The sequence below is a fragment of the Grampus griseus genome, assembly GCF_964374135.1.
Source record: "Grampus griseus genome assembly, chromosome: 3".
NCBI classification, from domain to species: domain Eukaryota; kingdom Metazoa; phylum Chordata; class Mammalia; order Artiodactyla; family Delphinidae; genus Grampus; species Grampus griseus.
The window spans coordinates 134,796,510-134,815,475 of record NC_139019.1 but is presented as its reverse complement, the minus strand read 5'-3'; the positions used below and the strand labels follow the sequence as shown (position 1 = coordinate 134,815,475).

At 39.2% G+C, this 18,966-nt stretch overlaps 1 protein-coding gene across 2 annotated transcripts in view; it reads left to right on the top strand.

Moving 5' to 3' along the window:
• RNF145 (ring finger protein 145) overlaps nt 1-12,808 on the top strand; it is a 65,782-nt gene extending 52,974 nt beyond the window's left edge. For both annotated transcript variants that reach the window (XM_082650539.1, XM_082650538.1), the window contains exons 9-11: nt 6,819-6,966; nt 7,865-8,221; nt 10,491-12,808. In XM_082650539.1, coding sequence (XP_082506665.1) covers nt 6,819-6,966; nt 7,865-8,221; nt 10,491-10,874 — 889 coding nt within the window. In that variant the 3' untranslated portion in view covers nt 10,875-12,808. The remainder of the gene's footprint in view (nt 1-6,818; nt 6,967-7,864; nt 8,222-10,490) is intronic.
• Nucleotides 12,809-18,966: the final 6,158 nt, after the last annotated feature.

The following is an 18,966-nucleotide window of genomic DNA, read 5'->3' as shown; positions in this document are numbered from 1 at the left end:
TAAAGATGGGCATTTATGGGGCTTCCCTGGTGGCACAGTGGTTGAGAGTCCGCCTGCCGATGCAGGGAACACGGGTTCGTCCCCCGGTCCAGGAAGATCCCACATGTCGCCAAGCGGCTGGGCCCGTGAGCCATGGCCGCTGAGCCTGTGCGTCCGGAGCCTGTGCTCCGCAATGGAAGAGGCCACAACAATGAGAGGCCCGCGTACCGGAAAAAAAAACCAAAAAACGATAGGCATTTATGGAATAACAGTCTCATCTGATGGCGTTTTGCAACTAACTGAGGTTATAATGGGGGTTCTTGACACCTTATGGGACCAGCTGGATTCATATTCATCTCATATTACAGAAATTTTCATAAGGAATAAAAGTCAAATTATTTGGCTCTTTAAGATGCTATGATGTAAATATGTATAATTCAGTGGATATCTAAGAATGGTAGGAGTGTAACCTACCTAATGGTAGGCTTATGGTAATTTATACAAGGATTTTCTATAAGGAATTGCTTAAAACTCAGTGCCACTATTTTTTTCCAGCATGCTTCTACATACTCTGATTATTGATTATTGAAATACCCGATTTAATTGCTTCCTTGGTGGTGCTTTATAAGTAAGGAAATTAACATTTTAATTATAGTTAATCAGATTTATCTTTCTATCCCCATATCCCATATTGCCAAATATTCTGAAAACTTGTCAAACCCATAGAATGGCTGAAAGAGTCAATTTAATTTAAATAAGCTCAAAGCTCTTGGATATGTTTCAGATAATTTTAATCATTATACTTATTTGAGATTTGGTTTTTAGGTTTAAGGTTTCTCAGCAGAAGCATTTAAGATGTTGAATTCAATGGTGAACTTAGTTAAATAGTCACTTAAATTGGGGTTTTGACCTAAGTACAGTTACTATTTTGTCATCTCTGGCAGTATCCTTTAGTATTATTAATTATACCAATTAAAAGACTGATATAATACAATAGAAAGTTTGGAAAAGAGAGAGAAATAAGACCATAATTTCACTGCCACAGGCACCAGTAAATTCAGTTCTGGGTCCTTCCAGCGTGCTGAACTAGCATCATTACTGGCTTCTTCCTCCAAGATCAAATACAGAGGAAATTTAGAAGGAAAGAAGCAAGACTGAGAAGCCCTGTGTGTTGGTGTGGAGTGGTTATTTTGGATTGGTGTCACTGTTGTTACTCGTGTCTGTAGCAGCATTAATTGGCCTGAGGCAAGAGAGGCTCTTGGCTGTGACAGGATGAGATAGGAATGAACAGTTACGGTTCTGTTCTTACTTCTCTCCCACTACTGCCTATGGTAATTAGAATGTACAATCAACAGTTAAATGGCAGTACTTTTTAAAACAAATGAAATGGAAAAGTTGTGAGAAAAATAAAACTTATTAGAGCTGACTTAAGAATTAAAAAGCTTGGATAGTTCTATTAAAGAAATGGAAGCAAATGGTAAACATCCTAACTCAGATGGTGTTATAGGCAAGTTCTACCAAACTTTGAAGGAGCAGATATCCCTGTTTTAAACAAATGCTTTCAGACAATAGAAAGACTATCCCCCCACCCCTGCTCATTCTTTGAAACCAGTATAAATCCATATTGAAATCAAACAGACAATTTGAGAAAGATAAAGTTTATTTCACTCACAATAGGAGATACTGTGAAGTTTTTATAATAATTGGCTCAAGTATAGACAACTTGACCAATGGAACAGAGCCCCCAGACAGGTCCATATATATATGGGACTTTGGTGTATGGCCGAAGTGGCATGTTAGATGAGTGGGGCAGGTGGTTCTCTTCTGTAATGTAGCTGGAAAAAATTGGTTTCTAATTGGAAAAAGGTGGAATTGGATTCCTGTCTCACAGCTGTAAACAAAAGAATCAACTCCAGAATGGTAGAGCCTTAAATGTCAAAATAAAAAATTAAATCTGCATAGAGTAGTATATTTTGGACCTTCAAGTAGGAAAAAAAAATTATTAAACTGATGGAACTGGCCGTGAAAGACTGAGACTAAGAATGACTATGATTATGAAAGAAAAGAATGATAAATCTAACTATCAAAATTAATAACATTTTCTAAACCTAAAGGAAACTTGTATTAGAAATGATAGTTACAAACCTGGGAGAAGATATTTATAGTATTCACACTTCCTCAAGAATTACTATCAAGAATATATATGTAAATAGCTCAGATTGGTGAGAGAAGTGGATAAAATACATCATCAGCCTTTTAGTGAAAGCGGAAACAATGAATATGAAGAGAGGTTCAGTGTCTTTAGTGGTCAGAGAAATGTGAATCAAGACTGCTGTGAGATACTGTTTTAAACCTGTGGAAGTGGCAATGAATAAATAATAGAAAAGAAGGAAGGAAGGGAGAGAGAGGAAAGAAAGTCAGCTGATACCTAGGGTAGAAGAAAACATAGGTCCTCAGATATCCCACGTTTCTGGTGGGAGTGTAAATTAGTGTAATCACTTTGGAAAACAGTTTAGCATTGTCTCCTCCTACGTAGATACTCAAGACATTCTTGTGCATGTTCAGGAGGGACATGTAGAAGAATGTTCATAGCACAACTCACAATAGCAAAAACCTGGGAACAAATCATGTGCCAATCAAACAGGAAAGGGGGTGAATAAATGTGATAATAGTCACAGTGGAATGTTAAAAACATAGTGATGCATTAAACATTTTGAATGATTCATAGCAATATATAAAGTAAATCCCCAAAGATGACAATATAGAATGTTTTGTTTTGTTTTGTTTTGTTTTGTTTTTTTTGCGGTATGCGGACCTCTCACTGTTGTGGCCTCTCCCATTGCGGAGCACAGGCTCCCGACGCACAGGCCCAGCGGCCATGGCTCACGGGCCTAGCTGCTCCGCGGCATGTGGGATCTTCCCGGACCGGGGCACGAACCCGTGTCCCCTGCATCGGCAGGCGGACTCTCAACCACTGCGCCACCAGGGAAGCCCTAGAATGTTATTTTTATGTCAAAAACAGAATTTTAAAATACACTCTTTAGGAGTACATATGGATAAACAAAACTGTAGAAAGGGAAGCAAGCAAGAGAGTGAAGAGTACAGGACTCATGAAATGGTTTCATTGGGTGGAGGGAGGCAGGACATGGACTAGGCTGGCCTGCCACATGGTCCAGGGCCTCTTTTGTACGGGGAGATGGGTTCATGAATGCTTGCTACATTTCAGGTATTTAAAATAGCTAATTGGATTACGAACTAATAAAAAAGGGGGACATGCACAGACCAATAACGATAGTGCATTCTGAACAGAGGATTGTGATTAATTCAATTAAGTGTACCAGGTTTGTAATTAATTCAATTAAGTGTACCATTAAAAAAGGAAATGGAAAAATTTCCTAATTCTCACATTAGGTTAACAATTAAATGGTAATATTGAAACTCTGCTTCTCTCTGTCGTTAAGGAAGTAACTATTAGGGGAAAATCCTCACACATCTTGGTGTTGCTAGGACTGGAGGTAATTTCCAGTGTTTAAACTTAAAAATGTGTCTCAGATAGTTTTAGCTGTAGATATAATTGTTACTTTTATCCAGGAATTTTATTACATTTGTTAGCAAGGAATTTTACAACTAGAGTCTACTGTATTCAAATGATACAGCAGAGTTTCAAATTCCGCTATTCGTTTTTGGTTTTTTTTTTTTTTTTTTTTTTTTTGCGGTACGCGCGCCTCTCACTGTTGTGGCCTCTCCCGTTGCGGAGCACAGGCTCCGGACGCACAGGCTCAGCGGCCATGGCTCACGGGCCCAGCCGCTCCGCGGCATGTGGGATCTTCCCGGACTGGGGCACGAACCCGTGTCCCCTGCATCAGCAGGCGGACTCTCAACCACTGCGCCACCAGGGAAGCCCCACTATTCGTTTTATGTTTAATTTTAAATTAGATTTTTATTGAATTTTAACTGCTTAAATAAGGATAAATATGTATGTAATGTTTGTGTATATATAAAACATAGAAATCAGACGTAAGTTTAAAACTGTTGGCATCATGTTATATTTACTTTTCTGTGTATATGTATAAATATATGTTTGTATATATATGTAAATTATATAAGTGAATCACAGCTAGCTTGATTTTGAAAAATATATTTAAAGTTTTAGGGCAAATTGCCCTATTATAACTACTGCCTGCTTTTCTTTAAAAAAAGTAAAAGTTTGGAATCTCAAAGCAGGGCTACTGTGGCAGGTTTATATTTGTCCCTTAACTTCTCATAAGAAAAATGTGTGACAAGAAAAGATGTAAAACACTTTCCAAAGTACCTAGCTTTAATTTTAACCAGAATAATAATTTACTTTCTTATCAGACTTGCTAACGGTGGACAGTCCCACACAGTATAGCATTTAACTTAGTGTGGTTATTTTTCCTCCCACCTATGTTGTAGTAGAGTTAAAGGTAGGCAGGATGATTTATGTTACTCTTCTGTCTCCTTGAGATACTTCACATGGACTTGAGAACATATCACAGATGCTGATATTTAATTAAAACAGCATAATTATTGTGGCTATGAGCTTTAAACTATATTGGTTGAAATTCATGTTTCCTCGTAATGTTTTTAAATAATCTGTGTTTGTTTTTATTAGAGAATCATTAAATGATTTAGGACTTGATATTCAGTTTACATAGATTGTAATTGAGTTTTTTTAAGAGAGGGGATGGCTGTTTGGGGCTCACGCTGATTTCTTTCTAGATTTGTGATCCTTATGTTAAAAAATTACTCCAACTTTGGCTTTTATTACCAAGGAAATGGAAGTATCTAGCATCTTTTTTTTTTCCTCTTTAAACCCCTTTTGGGGTAATAAGTCATTACATCATCATTTGTCTTATAAATGGGATATATAAAGTAAATAATAAACTTGTAGGGGGTGGAAATCATACCTTTTTTATTATTGCACAAAAAGATTTTTTCAAGGTTCTGCTTAAGGCACTTGTTGGGGGAGGGTTTTGTGTCATTTTTCTTTTAGAAGTTGGTTTACAATCTGTATTAAATTTGGGGTATATTTAAGGAATGAGCTGTTAGAATAGTACAATGTACGAAGAGCTAAATAAAAGAAAAGATTATGTTCCTTCTCCTTTTGCCATAACTAGGGGACTCCTGCTGTGTATTCCACTATTGACAAGGAGGATTCAAGTGGAATCAGAAGCTGAAATCTAAGTCTAAGAAATTTCTTGACTTGTTGGGTGTCTTAAAAGCATAAAGTTATACATGGAACGGTTCTGCTGTGTAATGACCACAATTAACTTTTGTCCTGCTTATATCATAGGGCTTTGCACTTGGGTGGATAGATGGGTAGGTAAGAAAAGGTAGTAACTGATGGAAAATAATTTGAAAAATATCAAGCAGAAATAAGTTTTCAAGTTTTATTTGGCACTTATTTCAAACAAGCCTCTGTGCTTAGGAGCTGGAGTTATCCTATTTTTGAGGAGATTAAATATGGGTGATAAGACTTTTTTTAAATGTGTGTATATATATAAAATATTTTTATTTAAATAATAAATATAAAATAAAAATATAAGTAAGAATGTTTAGGTGTATATGATACATAATGTATAAAATATTATATATAAATATCTATATATTGAAGCAGTGCTTCAATTTATTGTATGATTGTTTGGTACAGATGTTAAGAATTCTGAGAGGGTAGGTGATTCCTGGGGAAAGGATATCATTACCTGTATAAATATATTTGTTTAGCTTGAGCTAGTCTAAAGCGTTTAGAAAAGGAGAGAGTGGAATGCAGGCATTTCTGGTGGGATTTTTAAGAGTGCTTGTGTCTTTTTGGGAAGAGAGTTAACCATCTTTGCTTGTAGTGAGGGACAGATGTTGGCAAGTTTGGACCAAAAAATTGGGAGTGATAGGGACTTCCCTGGTGTCACAGTGGTTGAGAATCCACCTGCCAGTGCGGGGACATGGGTTCAAGCCCTCGTCTGGGAAGATCCCACATGCTGCGGAGCAACTAAGCCTGTGGGCCACAACTACTGAGCTTGCATGCTGCAACTGCTGGAGCCCGTGCTCTGCAACAAGAGAAGCCATCGCAATAAGAAGCTCGCACACTGCAACGAAGAGTAGCCCCCGCTCGCCGCAACTAGAGAAAGCCCACGTGCAGCAACAAAGACCCAACACAGCCCCCGAAAAATAAATTTAAAAAAGGCTTTAAAAAAAAAAATTGGGAGTGGAGGACCTAAAATGCCAGGCTAGGAAGTTTAGAGAAGGTATTGACAGTATTATGCTAGCAGAGCTTTAGAACGATTAATCTCTCTAGGAACAGGGGCTAGAGGGAAGGAAGATCAGCTAGTAGGTCTTAAAGTGCAGTGGTTCATAGTTTTTCCCCAACCTCAACAGATGTGAGGGGTAATACCCCTGCTCATCGGAGAGCCATTCCTCTTAGTAACACTGCACTCACGGCTGCAGAGATTTTCATCCAGGGTGGTGCAGGTGAGGAGAGGACGTCACAATTTAAGACAGCACATTACTGTTAAAATTGTTGAAGTTTAATGCTATAAAAGCCTGACATCGCTTTGAGATTGCTTGGAATGGGAATGAGATTGAAAGCAAACTATTCAGAAAAAAAAAAAAGAATTGGTGGTACTTGTCAATTGACTGAGTATGGGGTGTTAAGAGAAAAGGTGCTTTGAAGCCTTTGACATGACTTGCCCTGAAATCTAGCACTGTGACTGGCATGGAGAAGGGTGTGCAGTAAAATGCTGTGAAATTGAAGCATGGCACAAGATTGGTTAGTGGTGCTGCTAGGTTACAGGCATGTTAAAAGGATACTTTTCTTTCTCTAGGAGTTTATGGAAACACTTCCGTGCCGTGAGCCTTTGTTTATTTTTACTGGTGTTCCCTGCATATATGGCTTATATGATTTGCCAGTTTTTCCACATGGATTTTTGGCTTCTTATCATTATTTCTAGCAGCATTCTCACCTCTCTTCAGGTAAGCCCAGGATTAATTAACTTTATATAATAACTGATTTTCTTACTTTTCCTTCCAGGAAAGGAATTAAACTTTTTCAAGATTAATGATGATAAGTGGTCTATTTAGGTGATTACTTCCCATCCTCTTTACTAGAATGCATTACATTATTTGAGCATAGGCGTTAGAAGGTAGGTTATTAAAATACTAAGCCTATCTGTCACTGTAGTTTTTTTTAATCAAGGTAATTAAACTTTGCAATATCTCTTTTTCAAAATGATGTGATACAGAACTGTCATGTAAATCTTAAATAGATAAGTAACTATAAAATATTAAAAGATTTTAGTGCTTGTTTGGAGCACATTTTGCCCACTCAAAAATATCCATAGTTTCATAATGTATATAAATAAATGATACCTGTGTATGTATTACACGGACATGATATATACTTTACACGCACACACACACACAATGTTACCATGGAATGGATAAACTTACTGTAACTTAAAAGTGTATCTTGGCTGCTTAATCAGTAACAAGTAAAAGAAAAACGTAGCACTGGCAATAAAGATTTATTCATTGTTTCTTGTAGAAGTAAAGGTTCTTTGAAAGTTGAGGAATAGATATGAGTACAGAATTAGGAAATTTTAGATAGAATTGTGAGGGTTTTGGTGACCAGGGGAAAGAAGGAAAGAATGTCAGAGAAGACTGATTACTAATCAGAATCATTTTAGTAAAGTTATATCTCAGGGTACTTTTCAGTATCAAAGATCTGTATTACTGAGATCACCCACATTTTAATTGTACCAGTGTCTCCTATGGATATGAAATCTGGTATACTAAAGATATTAGTAATGTGTTATCACTTAAAGTCTAGGAAAAACTTTATTAGTGATTATATACATCTTTTTTTTTTCAGGTTCTAGGAACACTTTTTATTTATGTCTTATTTATGGTTGAGGAATTCAGAAAAGAGCCAGTAGAAAACATGGATGATGTCATCTACTATGTGAACGGCACTTACCGCCTGCTGGAGTTTCTCGTGGCCCTCTGTGTGGTGGCCTATGGCGTCTCCGAGACCATCTTTGGAGAATGGACAGTAATGGGCTCAATGATCATCTTCATCCATTCCTACTATAATGTGTGGCTTCGGGCTCAACTGGGGTGGAAGAGCTTCCTTCTCCGAAGGGACGCTGTGAATAAGATTAAATCATTACCCATTGCTACGAAAGAGCAGCTTGAGAAACACAATGATATTTGTGCCATCTGTTATCAGGTAACTCATACAGTAAGAAGCCATTTGGGTGGTTCATACCATGTATCCCTTGCAACTTTAACCACATTATCCAAATTCAAGTTAAATTTCCAGGCAGAAATTATCTCCTGGGTAAAAAAAAAGTGGGCCTCAGATATTATTAAAGACCTGATAAAATATTTCCATTTTATTTCTAAAGTAAGTTTTAAATTTAGTTCCTCAAGTTCTAATTTATTGTTATTTTCAACATTATTGCTCACCCATAAATAAAGGAAAAACAGGTCAGGTGTATTTTATATTTACTCCTGAATACACACACGCACACGCACACGCACACACACACACACACACACACACGTACTATCAAATACATATTATCATTCAGGAGTCAGCAACTTCTGAAAAGTGGTGTGCCAAGATTCTGACTCTTTCCCTCTGGTATTTCCAGGGTAGGGAGTAAACGTTCATTCACGTGACGTAGGTGGAGAGAGTATGCGCTTCCCTGTGGGCTGAGGTATATCTGAGGTGGATGCAGCCTCTGTGTGGAAGTGGGGGGCAGGAGATATGGCAGAGGCACCCAGTTGGTGTACATTATGGTTGGCCTCCCTGGCATCTTTGGCACGTGAGCCCTCAATAGCTGATGACTGCCTTCTAGCAAGAATTGAAAGATAGTATTTAAATCCGCTTGGAAATACAACAGTAACAAACAACAGGCCTAGAGTTTAGTCACCAGTCACCTGTGCAGGGGGGTGATTGAGTAAGAAGCTTTTTACAGCTAACTGTACTGTTGGAAGTATGGGCAGAAATTCTGGGCCACAGCACAAACTGTTCCTTTCAAATCACTCTTAAAAAGTGTGGGCTGGTGGGAAAAAAACTATAGATAGTGTCAATGAGTATACAGAGGAGGTACTTGCTCCAAGGCTGCTTTACAGTGTAGATGGGATGTGTATGTGTTTGTGCGTGAAGGCCATCTAGAATAAGAATTTTTCCTAAGAGTAAAATTAAGCAGCCACTTTTTGATTGTTATTAGAGCATACTTTTGGATACTAGCAAAATAATATTTTCCAGGTTGTTTTTGCATTTGCGGGGATTGAGGAGCAATGTAGATTCCCCCAAAGTTAAGTGGTCATTGTCTTCTTTTGGGTCCTTTGTGCTCGGTAGCCTTGTTGTATGCAGGACAAAGCATATCCAAGACAGATCTGTGGCACATCAACTTCAACAGCCTATGTCTAAATATACCATCTCTGGGATTTGAGAGTCCTCTTTTTGTATTTCCTGTTGTCACATCACTTTTTTTGAGGTGCTTGAACTACCTGCTGATACCACACTGAAAATAAAACTCAAATTGCTTACCTTCCTAGCTGGCTGCTCTTCCTTGGATGGCTTTCTGCTTAAAAGTTGACTCCCAGGTGTTACCAGTTCTTGGCAAGGAATTTCTATTATAGCCACAACTCCTTGTTTTGGGACTTTAAACAAAATTAATGGTTGATCAACCAAATGTATGTTGTTACAATTTAAACTTCATATCCCTAGCCTTCCCTCCCCAAATATATCTTATGCAAGGACTACTAGTGCAAAGTATACCATTTCTTATTCCAGTGGTTATTAAACTTAAGTGTGCATTAAAGTCACATGGCTGGCTTGCTTTACCTATGGATTTGTGAATGCCATCTTCAGATATCCAGTAGATCTGGGGTGGCCCCAGAATATGCATGGTTAGCCAGCACTCCAGGTGATTCTGATGCACTTTGAAAAAACACTGGCTTATATCGTGAAAACTGGGATGTACATTGTCCCTAATGAAGTTTCCACTTCCTTGCCAATACCCTGGTGTTATGTGGCTGATTTTGTCTCCTTGCCAATAATCTCATCATGGAATAATGTGTTGAGCTGTGTTGAAGGAAAAAAGTGGAAAAAGTCCAATCTTCATCAGATTTCCTGAGGTTATAATTATACTCGTGGAGACCCAGTGATCATACTGCTACAGTTTTATAACCTTTGTTTCATACTAAGTCCGAACCCCGTTACGAAGGTCGTTTCTTCCTCATTTTTGGTTTTTACTTCTTTTTAAAAATTGCTTAGCCAGTGGTTCATGTATTATTTGTATAAAGGGGTCTCTGATGGCAAGAAGATTATTACAAAAATATAAAATGAGTTTTATTCTAAGATCTGTGTTGCAAATTTTCTCTGGAGAATTTGTGAGAAAGAAATGTTGGAACTAGAACTCGAGCATAGCAGCAAAGATTTTAGATAATAGACATTTACGAATTATCTTTTTCCCCCGTTTTAGGACATGAAATCTGCTGTGATCACACCTTGCAGTCATTTCTTCCACGCAGGGTGTCTCAAGAAGTGGCTGTATGTCCAGGAGACTTGCCCTCTGTGCCACTGCCACCTCAAAAACTCCTCGCAGCTGCCAGGGTTAGGGGCTGACCCGGTTCCACAGCCTCCTGCTGGAGCTGAGCAAAATGTGCTTCAGGAAGGTACTGTACCCCCAGGCCAGGAGCATCCTCAGGGGACTGGGGTGCAAGAAGGTTCTAGGGACAATGACGAGTGCATTGCCAGAAGATCAGATAGCCAGGAAGGGACTTGTGATCCCAAGGAAAATCCTCTTAGCGCAAAAGATGCAGCACATCCTGTTGAGGTCAGCCTAGAAGAAAAGCAGCAGGAGTAATGCTTTGCTACTCTGGAGGAGAAGTTAACTCACGATGGAGTTCGTGCCCAGATTTGAGGAGTGAATGTATGAGGTGATTAGGCAGGAAACTTGACATTCCAAGGATCTAATCCAGGAAGTACTCTCAGTGGAGACCACCTGCTTTCATCCCCTTGACTTTGTGGGAGAAATTTTGCAAAGTATGCTAATCAGAATGTATTTATATATCCTATGCTGATGTTTGGTAGAGGTTTGCCAAGAAAATTCAACCTCAGCAACTTCAGAAACGGCCCCTGATTTGTAAGGGATAAATAAAATCAGATTTGAGTGTCTGAAAGGGGCTAAAGAAAGGAGGATAAAGAGCGTGAGGACACCGTGGGAGGAAGCAGGCAGAAGTGGAACTGATATTTCACTTTCTATGGGACAGGACCATTCTTGTTACAGAGTATGAGTGGTGACCAGCCCTTTTCTCTACCCCCTTTTCCCTCAGTTAATTGGAACTCAGTCAGGTGATTATTTGTACAGCACTGAAATGAAATCAAAGACGTAAAAGCATTGATTGTATTCAAAGATTGAAGCACGCTCATACTTCGTATGTGCTTTGGGGGAGGGGGTGGGTGGGCACTTGGGCCTTGCGGGTGCATTCATGTAATCTGAGACTCTTGAACTTTATGATGGAGTCTTCAATATTTTGATGTATATGAAACTTTTGTTAATACATCGTATACTGTGTTGGCTGTGTGAAGTAAACTAAAACTCTAATGAACACTTTGGAGTCCACGTTAGTATAGGAGACCAAAGTGGGAAGGGCTTTAGGGCACTGATAAAGGCCCTAAGTGTACTTTTCAATCCTGTGTAATGTTTAATTCTTGCAACTGAATCAAAACAGTGTTAAATTATGGCAATATTTGCACTTTGGGAATGAGTACATAACTGTATGATCACACTCTGCAAATGCCACTTTTAAAGCTGTTAATAGACTTTGCACCTTTTCTTTGACAAGGATTTGTCATATTTAAATTTTTACATTCATCATGGCTACAGGTAGAACTGGGGAGGGGGGGAATGTAATTTTTTATGGGAATTTTGATATGAAAAGAAACTAGTCATTTATTTATACAATAGGCTTGGCTCAAAAAGTGTTTTTCAGACTCGGTATTCCTAATGTGGGACGTGACTTTATTTTATTTTTAGTAGCAAATTTGGATGTAGACTGACAGACATAGCTGAATGTCTTAATAAATTTAAATTTGAAGATAACAATGTTTTATTTCTGTGATAATTATTATTGTAAGGTGTCTTAACGAAATTCTGTTTTCAGGAGGTTTTGCTTATCCAGCTGGACTTCTGATATCTTGATCCCTGTCAAAAATGCCCTGCAGATGGCAAAACATTTTGATTGAAAAGGATCAGTTCTTTGAAATCTTCTACACCAGTGGTAGCAAACCTAGCTCTGCATCAGAAGTATCTAGGGAACTTTTTTAAAAAATTACGCATTTCTGAACCCCACTTCAGACCTACTGAGTTAGCCTTTGGGGTGCCTGAGAATGTGCATTTCATAGCTTCCTGGGTGATTCTATCCAACTAGCCTGACACCAGCATGATTTTACAATTAGAAAGGAAGTGGCTAGACCAGAATGGATTTCTCCCCAGGTATAGCCGGAAGCTTCTCACCGTCCTTTTGGTGATCCTGGTCAGGCAGAAAACAGCAGATGGCACCCTCTGGTGGTAGTCAGGCTGTTGTCCAAAAACCTAGCAGCAATCTTGGATTTAAAACTGAATTTCAAAAAAAAACAACAACTGAATTTCAGCCCTTGTGTAAAAGGTACATATTCAAATATTAAATGTTTGGTGCCTTGTTTAAAGGAATAAAATTGCATATGAAGTTGAAATTATTTATGGCACAGCGAACTCGGCCATCCTTAAGCACCAAAGGACTGACTCTCTCATATAGACTTCAGGAAAAGTTCTCAGATGTTTTCATAAAACTGTTTCTTTGTCATAGTTTCATATTACAAAACAGTTTTTTTAAATAAATTTATTTTATTTTATTTATTTTTATTTTTGGCTGTGTTGGGTCTTCGTTGCTGTGCACGGGCTTTCTCTAGTTGCAGTGAGCGGGGGCTACTCTTGGTTGTGGTGCACGGGCTTCTCACTGTGGTGGCTTCTCTTGTTGCGGAGCACGGGCTCTAGGCGTGTGGGCTTCAGTAGTTGTGGCACACGGGCTCAGTAGTTGTGGCTCGTGGGCCCTAGAGTGAAGTCTCAGTAGTTGTGGCGCACAGGCTTAGTTGCTCCGCGGCATGTGGGATCTTCCTGGACCAGGGATGGAACCCGTGTCCCCTGCATTGGCAGGTGGATTCTTAACCACTGCGCCACCAAGGAAGCCCCTACGAACCACTTTTTTTTTTTTTTTTTTTTTTGCGGTACGCGGACCTCTCACTGTTATGGCCTCTCCCACTGCAGAGCACAGGCTCCGGACGCGCAGGCTCAGTGGCAATGGCTCACGGGCCCAGCCGCTCCGCGGCATGTGGGATCCTTCCGGACCGGGGCACGAACCCATGTCCCCTGCATCGGCAGGCGGACTCTCAACCACTGCACCACCAGGGAAGCCCTACAAACCACTTTTTAACCTCCTAATAGCACAGAGACCCCAGCTGTACTTAACCAAGTCACATGAGCCTCTCAGCCCAGCAGCCTGGTGGGCAAATAACTCTCTTTATCAGCGCATATCCTTTTGTTTCAGTCAGGAGAGCAAGATTATGTTGTAGTAACAAAACCCCTCAAGATCTCAATGGCTTCAAAACAAAGGTTTACATCCCACACACTGCATATGTGTCTATTGGAGTGTGGGTGGGGTGCTGTATTTGGTGCAGGTACTCAGGGATCTAGGCTGTTGGAACAGTCACTGACTTGAACCTTCCTGATGGTCATGGCAAGGGAAAAGGCTCTGGAAGGCTGTCCTCTAGCAGTTACTTGCTCCTCCCAGCAGTGGATGCACCACCCCCTGGCCAGAGCTGTGGTCCCACCTGCACAAGAGGCTGCGGAAGTTCAGTCTTCCTCCTGGGCCTGGAAAGAGAACGCATCAGCTGTGCTGATGACTGCCACATCGCAATGGAAGCACCACTTAATTTTTTATTTACACGTTATTCAAAATCTGGGAGCACACCTGTGAATGATTGAAAATATACCAGTTGAGCACCTCTGACTTAATTTGTTCCTTGTTCTGATATGCTGGGACAGTAGCACTGTATAATGCCATCTGTCTTTCAAATTTCTGTTTTCTGGTCATTTTTTTTTAATAGTATTCAACTCACTGTCAGACTTCTGATTTAAGAAGAAGACATAAAGTTTAACCACCTAGTTTGTACTACTAAAGAGAAAACCAGAAAATTAGATTCAATTTCCCTTCTATGATACTTGATCAAATTAAGTGAGAAAATATCACATCCCTGTAAGCCCTGTCTGCTTAATGATCTCCACTGTTTTTCAGACAGTGTATATGTATTTTCTGTCATGATCAGTTCCCTCTTAAAAACTTTATCACCTTATGAACTCTGACATCAAAGTTAGTACTAAACAGTTGAAACTGTCATACTCGTTCAACTTACATTTCCACTTTGTGTTGCTTTTCATTTTTTTCATGTAAAACTGTTGTCCTAATGATCTAAATCATGCTATTTGCACAGCATGTCTCTAGAGGTCTGATTTTCCAACACTGAACATGTGGCTTCCTGAAATCCCTCATTAGGGCTTCCGTGTTTTCTCTTAAGAACATACCCTGTTTTCATAAGCCTTTTACATCGGAAACACTCTGCTTTCTCAGAAGGTTTTGACATATGTCAAATTGTAAATTTAATTGGTTAATGGGGAAGGAAAAATTTTGTAGTCTCCGGTTTAAGTGGGAAGGCTTTTTTCTATGTCTGTGGTAATGGGACAAGAACCTTACAGAGACTTAAGTCTTACTAAATCATGTGCTGATCTTCGGGGGGAAAAAAAAGCTGTAAAGAACAAGTTTTACATTCCAGTTGCTTCTACTCTGGCTTTCATATTAAAAATAGAATTTCTCCAGTTTTAGAATTGTGGCAAGTTGAAAACAGGAATTATTAGATTTTGATTATTTTTTTAAATGCTATATGATTTAAAAAATACTTTTCCCTAATTTTTTCAACACATTATTTGGAAAGTAAAGAATTAAAAAACCCAAAAATCACCCATAATCTCACTTTTGGAATTAGTCTCTTCAAGATGCTTTTATATTCAGTGATAGCAGAACTACCCCCATTGACAAGCACCCTGCCCACCCAGGGATCTCTTTCACATCTCTTTTTGAAGTCCAGTGCCTGTCATTAGCTTCTGAAATTCAAATACATTCCAAACAATTTTGTAGTTTATCAGTTAAGGCACACCTGTTTCTCCCACCTTTGAAGATAGAGAATACTCTTAAAAACAGGGTTGTATTTGTAGGTAGTACTTACTTAGAAAATAATCAGAAATACTAGGAGCAGTTTATACAATGAGTGATTGTGGCCACTCAGAAAAATACTTTCTTTCCTTCCTCCAGTGGACTGGACATTCGGTTGCAGTATGGTTGAGAGTAAAAGGTAGGACATGGCCAGTGAAGACAGTAAACCCTGCTATTAACCACACTCCTGGTGTCCTGTTCATCTTACTTAATCTCGCCGACACTGATCTTGGTGTTCTTTTCCTAACCTATTTTTTTATGAATGTTGGCTGTATGACCCTTAATTTTTATTTCTATTCTTAATAGATATAAGCAATTCCTTGCTTTTCTATTGTTTTATATGTTCTAAGGTAAGAGAGAATGGCCTCTGACTAGCTGGAAATAATAATCTCCATGAATGCAGATGAAATTCTGAGTCATTTCTAGATGGAATATTCTGTTATTTTCCAAATGACAACTTGCCAAACTGAACTCATCTCTGATGGGCATCAAGCCTGCTAATTTCCTTTGACGATCCTTTATCAGTCCCCTTGTATTTAGGGAAATAGGCAGCAAAAGGGGTGAGAGGAGCTTTGAGTAAAGGCAGAAGCTCTGAGTTATCATTTTTACTCCCTTTCAAGCTGTATGATCCTTGGCCAGCCTTTGTTTTTCTGGACTTCAACCTCATCTGAAAAAATAATCTTTGAGGTACCATTTTGCTCTTAAGGCTTTGCCCATCTGTATTTTTAATCTTTACCGCCGATGGAGTGATGAGCTTTATGTACTTTTTATGTGCTACGCCAAATATTAAACTTAACTAAGTTTTAGTTTACTGCTGTGTTCTCAGTGCCTGGCATAGGGCAGGAGCCCTCTGCATACCTACTGAGTGAACAGAGGGACTTAGTACGTAGCTCCTTGTGTAAACCCCTTAGTTCAAAAATGGCAGAGACTTCTGTTAGTTCTAGAGGCAGAGAGCATAATGTTACGTGTCAGCTGGAAGTAATTTCTGTGAGATAATTTTTGATTATCTAACCGAATTCGGATACAGAACTCAGAACTCGTAGAACAGAACTTAAAAACTTCAGTATTCAGGTGAAATCTGGGTTGATGAACTTTGCTTTGTTTTGTTGTTGGGCCTCAATGGTGCATTTTTAGATGATGTTTGAAGAAACCTTTTTTTTTGCGGTACGCGGGCCTCTCACTGTTGTGGCTTCTCCCGTTGTGAAGCGCAGGCTCAGTGGCCATGGCTTACGGGCCCAGCTGCTCCGCGGCATGTGGGATCTTACCGGACCGGGGCACGAACCCGTGTCCCCTGTATCGGCAGGCGGACTCTCAACCACTGCGCCACCAGGGAAGCCCTGAAGAAACCATTTGATTTAGTTGCCAACCATTTAAAAGTTGCAAGACTATACATACAAATTTTCTAGCTTCTTTTGGAAAATTGGAAGAGCTGGCCCCTTGAAGTTACTCATTCCTGCCTGGTGGCAGTTGCCAGGAGTTGAGGTGGGTCTAGGGGGCTTTCTAATCCACCCCAGATACCCTCCCCACCCCTACCTGCTCTAGAAAATTAGATTGTAGTCATCAAACCCCTCTGTTCACATGAGAGATGCTGTGATTAATGGGCAAGTTTGGCTTCTCATTTAATAAAATCGTATAGTGCAAATATTCTGTATTGATCAAAATGAAAAATATGAGAACCAGAAGCAATGTGGATAAACCTCATTTGCCTTTAATTACATTAGTCATTAAAAAAAATCAATGACCAAGTGTTTCACTTGAATGTATTTTCAGTTTGGATCTACATCTGAATTTTGCATTGTTGATATCACCAAATTGTTACAGTGTTTCTCCATCTTTTTTAGGCATTGGAAGCAGGTGGAAAGCTTGTGAAAAATACAAGTGCCTGGGCCCACCCTGTAGCTTCTCATTGGGTAGGTTTGGGATGGAGCCTGAGTATTTACCTTTTTACAGATTTTGCAGATGATTCTGATTCCACTGGAAGGTGAGAGTGTTTGATCTGGAACAAATACTCCTGCTCTTTTGGTGAGGGGGGGCGGGGGTCCTTGTTTTTGGAACTACTGCTTTTACGGAAGAAGATTCTTAGAGAAGAAATAGACATGAAGATGTTTGCCTCTGAGGAACACTTGTGGTTAAGGATTGCAGCTGATGTAACAGTCTACAGGGCTTCTGCAGTGAAGCAGCAAAGCCTGGCTGGCACATCAGTGCAGGTGCACGCATGAGATCTGACCTAGGTTACTGACCGCTTTGTTTGATTAGCCACCCAGAAATGTCTGAAACTATTTATATTTGAAGGTAAAACATTGTCAGTTTCTTTTCCACAAGCATACAGAATTAAAGAACCATAGAATTTTTGGAGGTAAACCAGCCTTCAGAGATTTCGATCATTTATCCTATTTTATAAGAGAGCAAACTACCAACTCGTCCAAGGCCACACAGTTGATGGCAGAGCTGGGAACATTGCTTGGATATCCTGAATTCCAGTCTGGTGCTCTTTCTTTTATAATCTGCTCACCTCAAAACTATATCCAAATACCTGTGACTATTACGTTGCATTCACGAGAGCCGTTTCATTACATTTAAAGGTATTATATGTAAGCTTTAGTGAAAAGACAAAGCAGAATTTCTGGGATATTATAAAATTTAAAACTATCAAGTTGACATCAAAATTTTGGTGAATTGCTTAAAAAGGGAAAAGGGCAAGTAAATAAAAGTTGGGGTGCAGAATAAATCAATGTATGGCAAGCTACAGCCCATCAAGACATGGAAGTTGTAAGCTGCTGGCTGTAAGGTGTCCTTGTACCATTTATTTGGAAAATGCTGTGCATGTTGTTAGAACCACAAATCATGCAGACCCTGTGATCACACTGTGAGGACAGATGGAAAGTAATTAAGACTGGGAGTCAAGTCTTGGTTTGGAGAATTTTAAAATAAAACTGCTTCCTTCCCTAGATAAGTATTAACATAGCTCTGAGGGACAACACGTGAGGGATAGATGTACATATATACATAAATCCCTGTCTTCTCTCTAGTTGTTTAATCTTTTCCAAAGCCTTCCCTAAATTACCCTGAAACTCCTCCCTCTCCCTTAAAAAAAAGCAGCACAGTTTTTTACATTTGTAAAAACCAAATGTGCTACTCAAACAGAAGTCAGCCTGAAAGATGGGAGCCTCTGTGTTTTCATGTTGCTGACAGTAGAGGATTGATTCCTAAAAGGCCATGTGTGTGAGGAAGTATGTTGCCAAGGGAAGGAAACCAATTAACTGAGCTACTTTGTATCATGAGAACATTTAAAACTTTCAATCTGTATCTCACAGGCCCACAGCCTGCCTTCATGCCACTGCCATTTATTTTATGTTAGGGGTTTAGGTTTTTGTCATTTCTATCACATTTAAGAAAAAAAAGCAAATAATAGCTTGAAGAAATGATACCTAAGAAATGCATTTGCGTCTAGAGTGGAAAGTGAAAGGAGCAACCAAAGTACACTTGGTCATTTGGGAGGAAGAAAAAACCCCAACTTTTATTTAAAAAAAAAAAAAAAAGCAGTATTAACTACTTAGAAAAAGAGTCCTTTTACTGAAATATGGAGCAGACATTTCCTAGGTCACAAATGCAAACACAAACATTTTGCTTTGTCAGATGGATGTGCATACA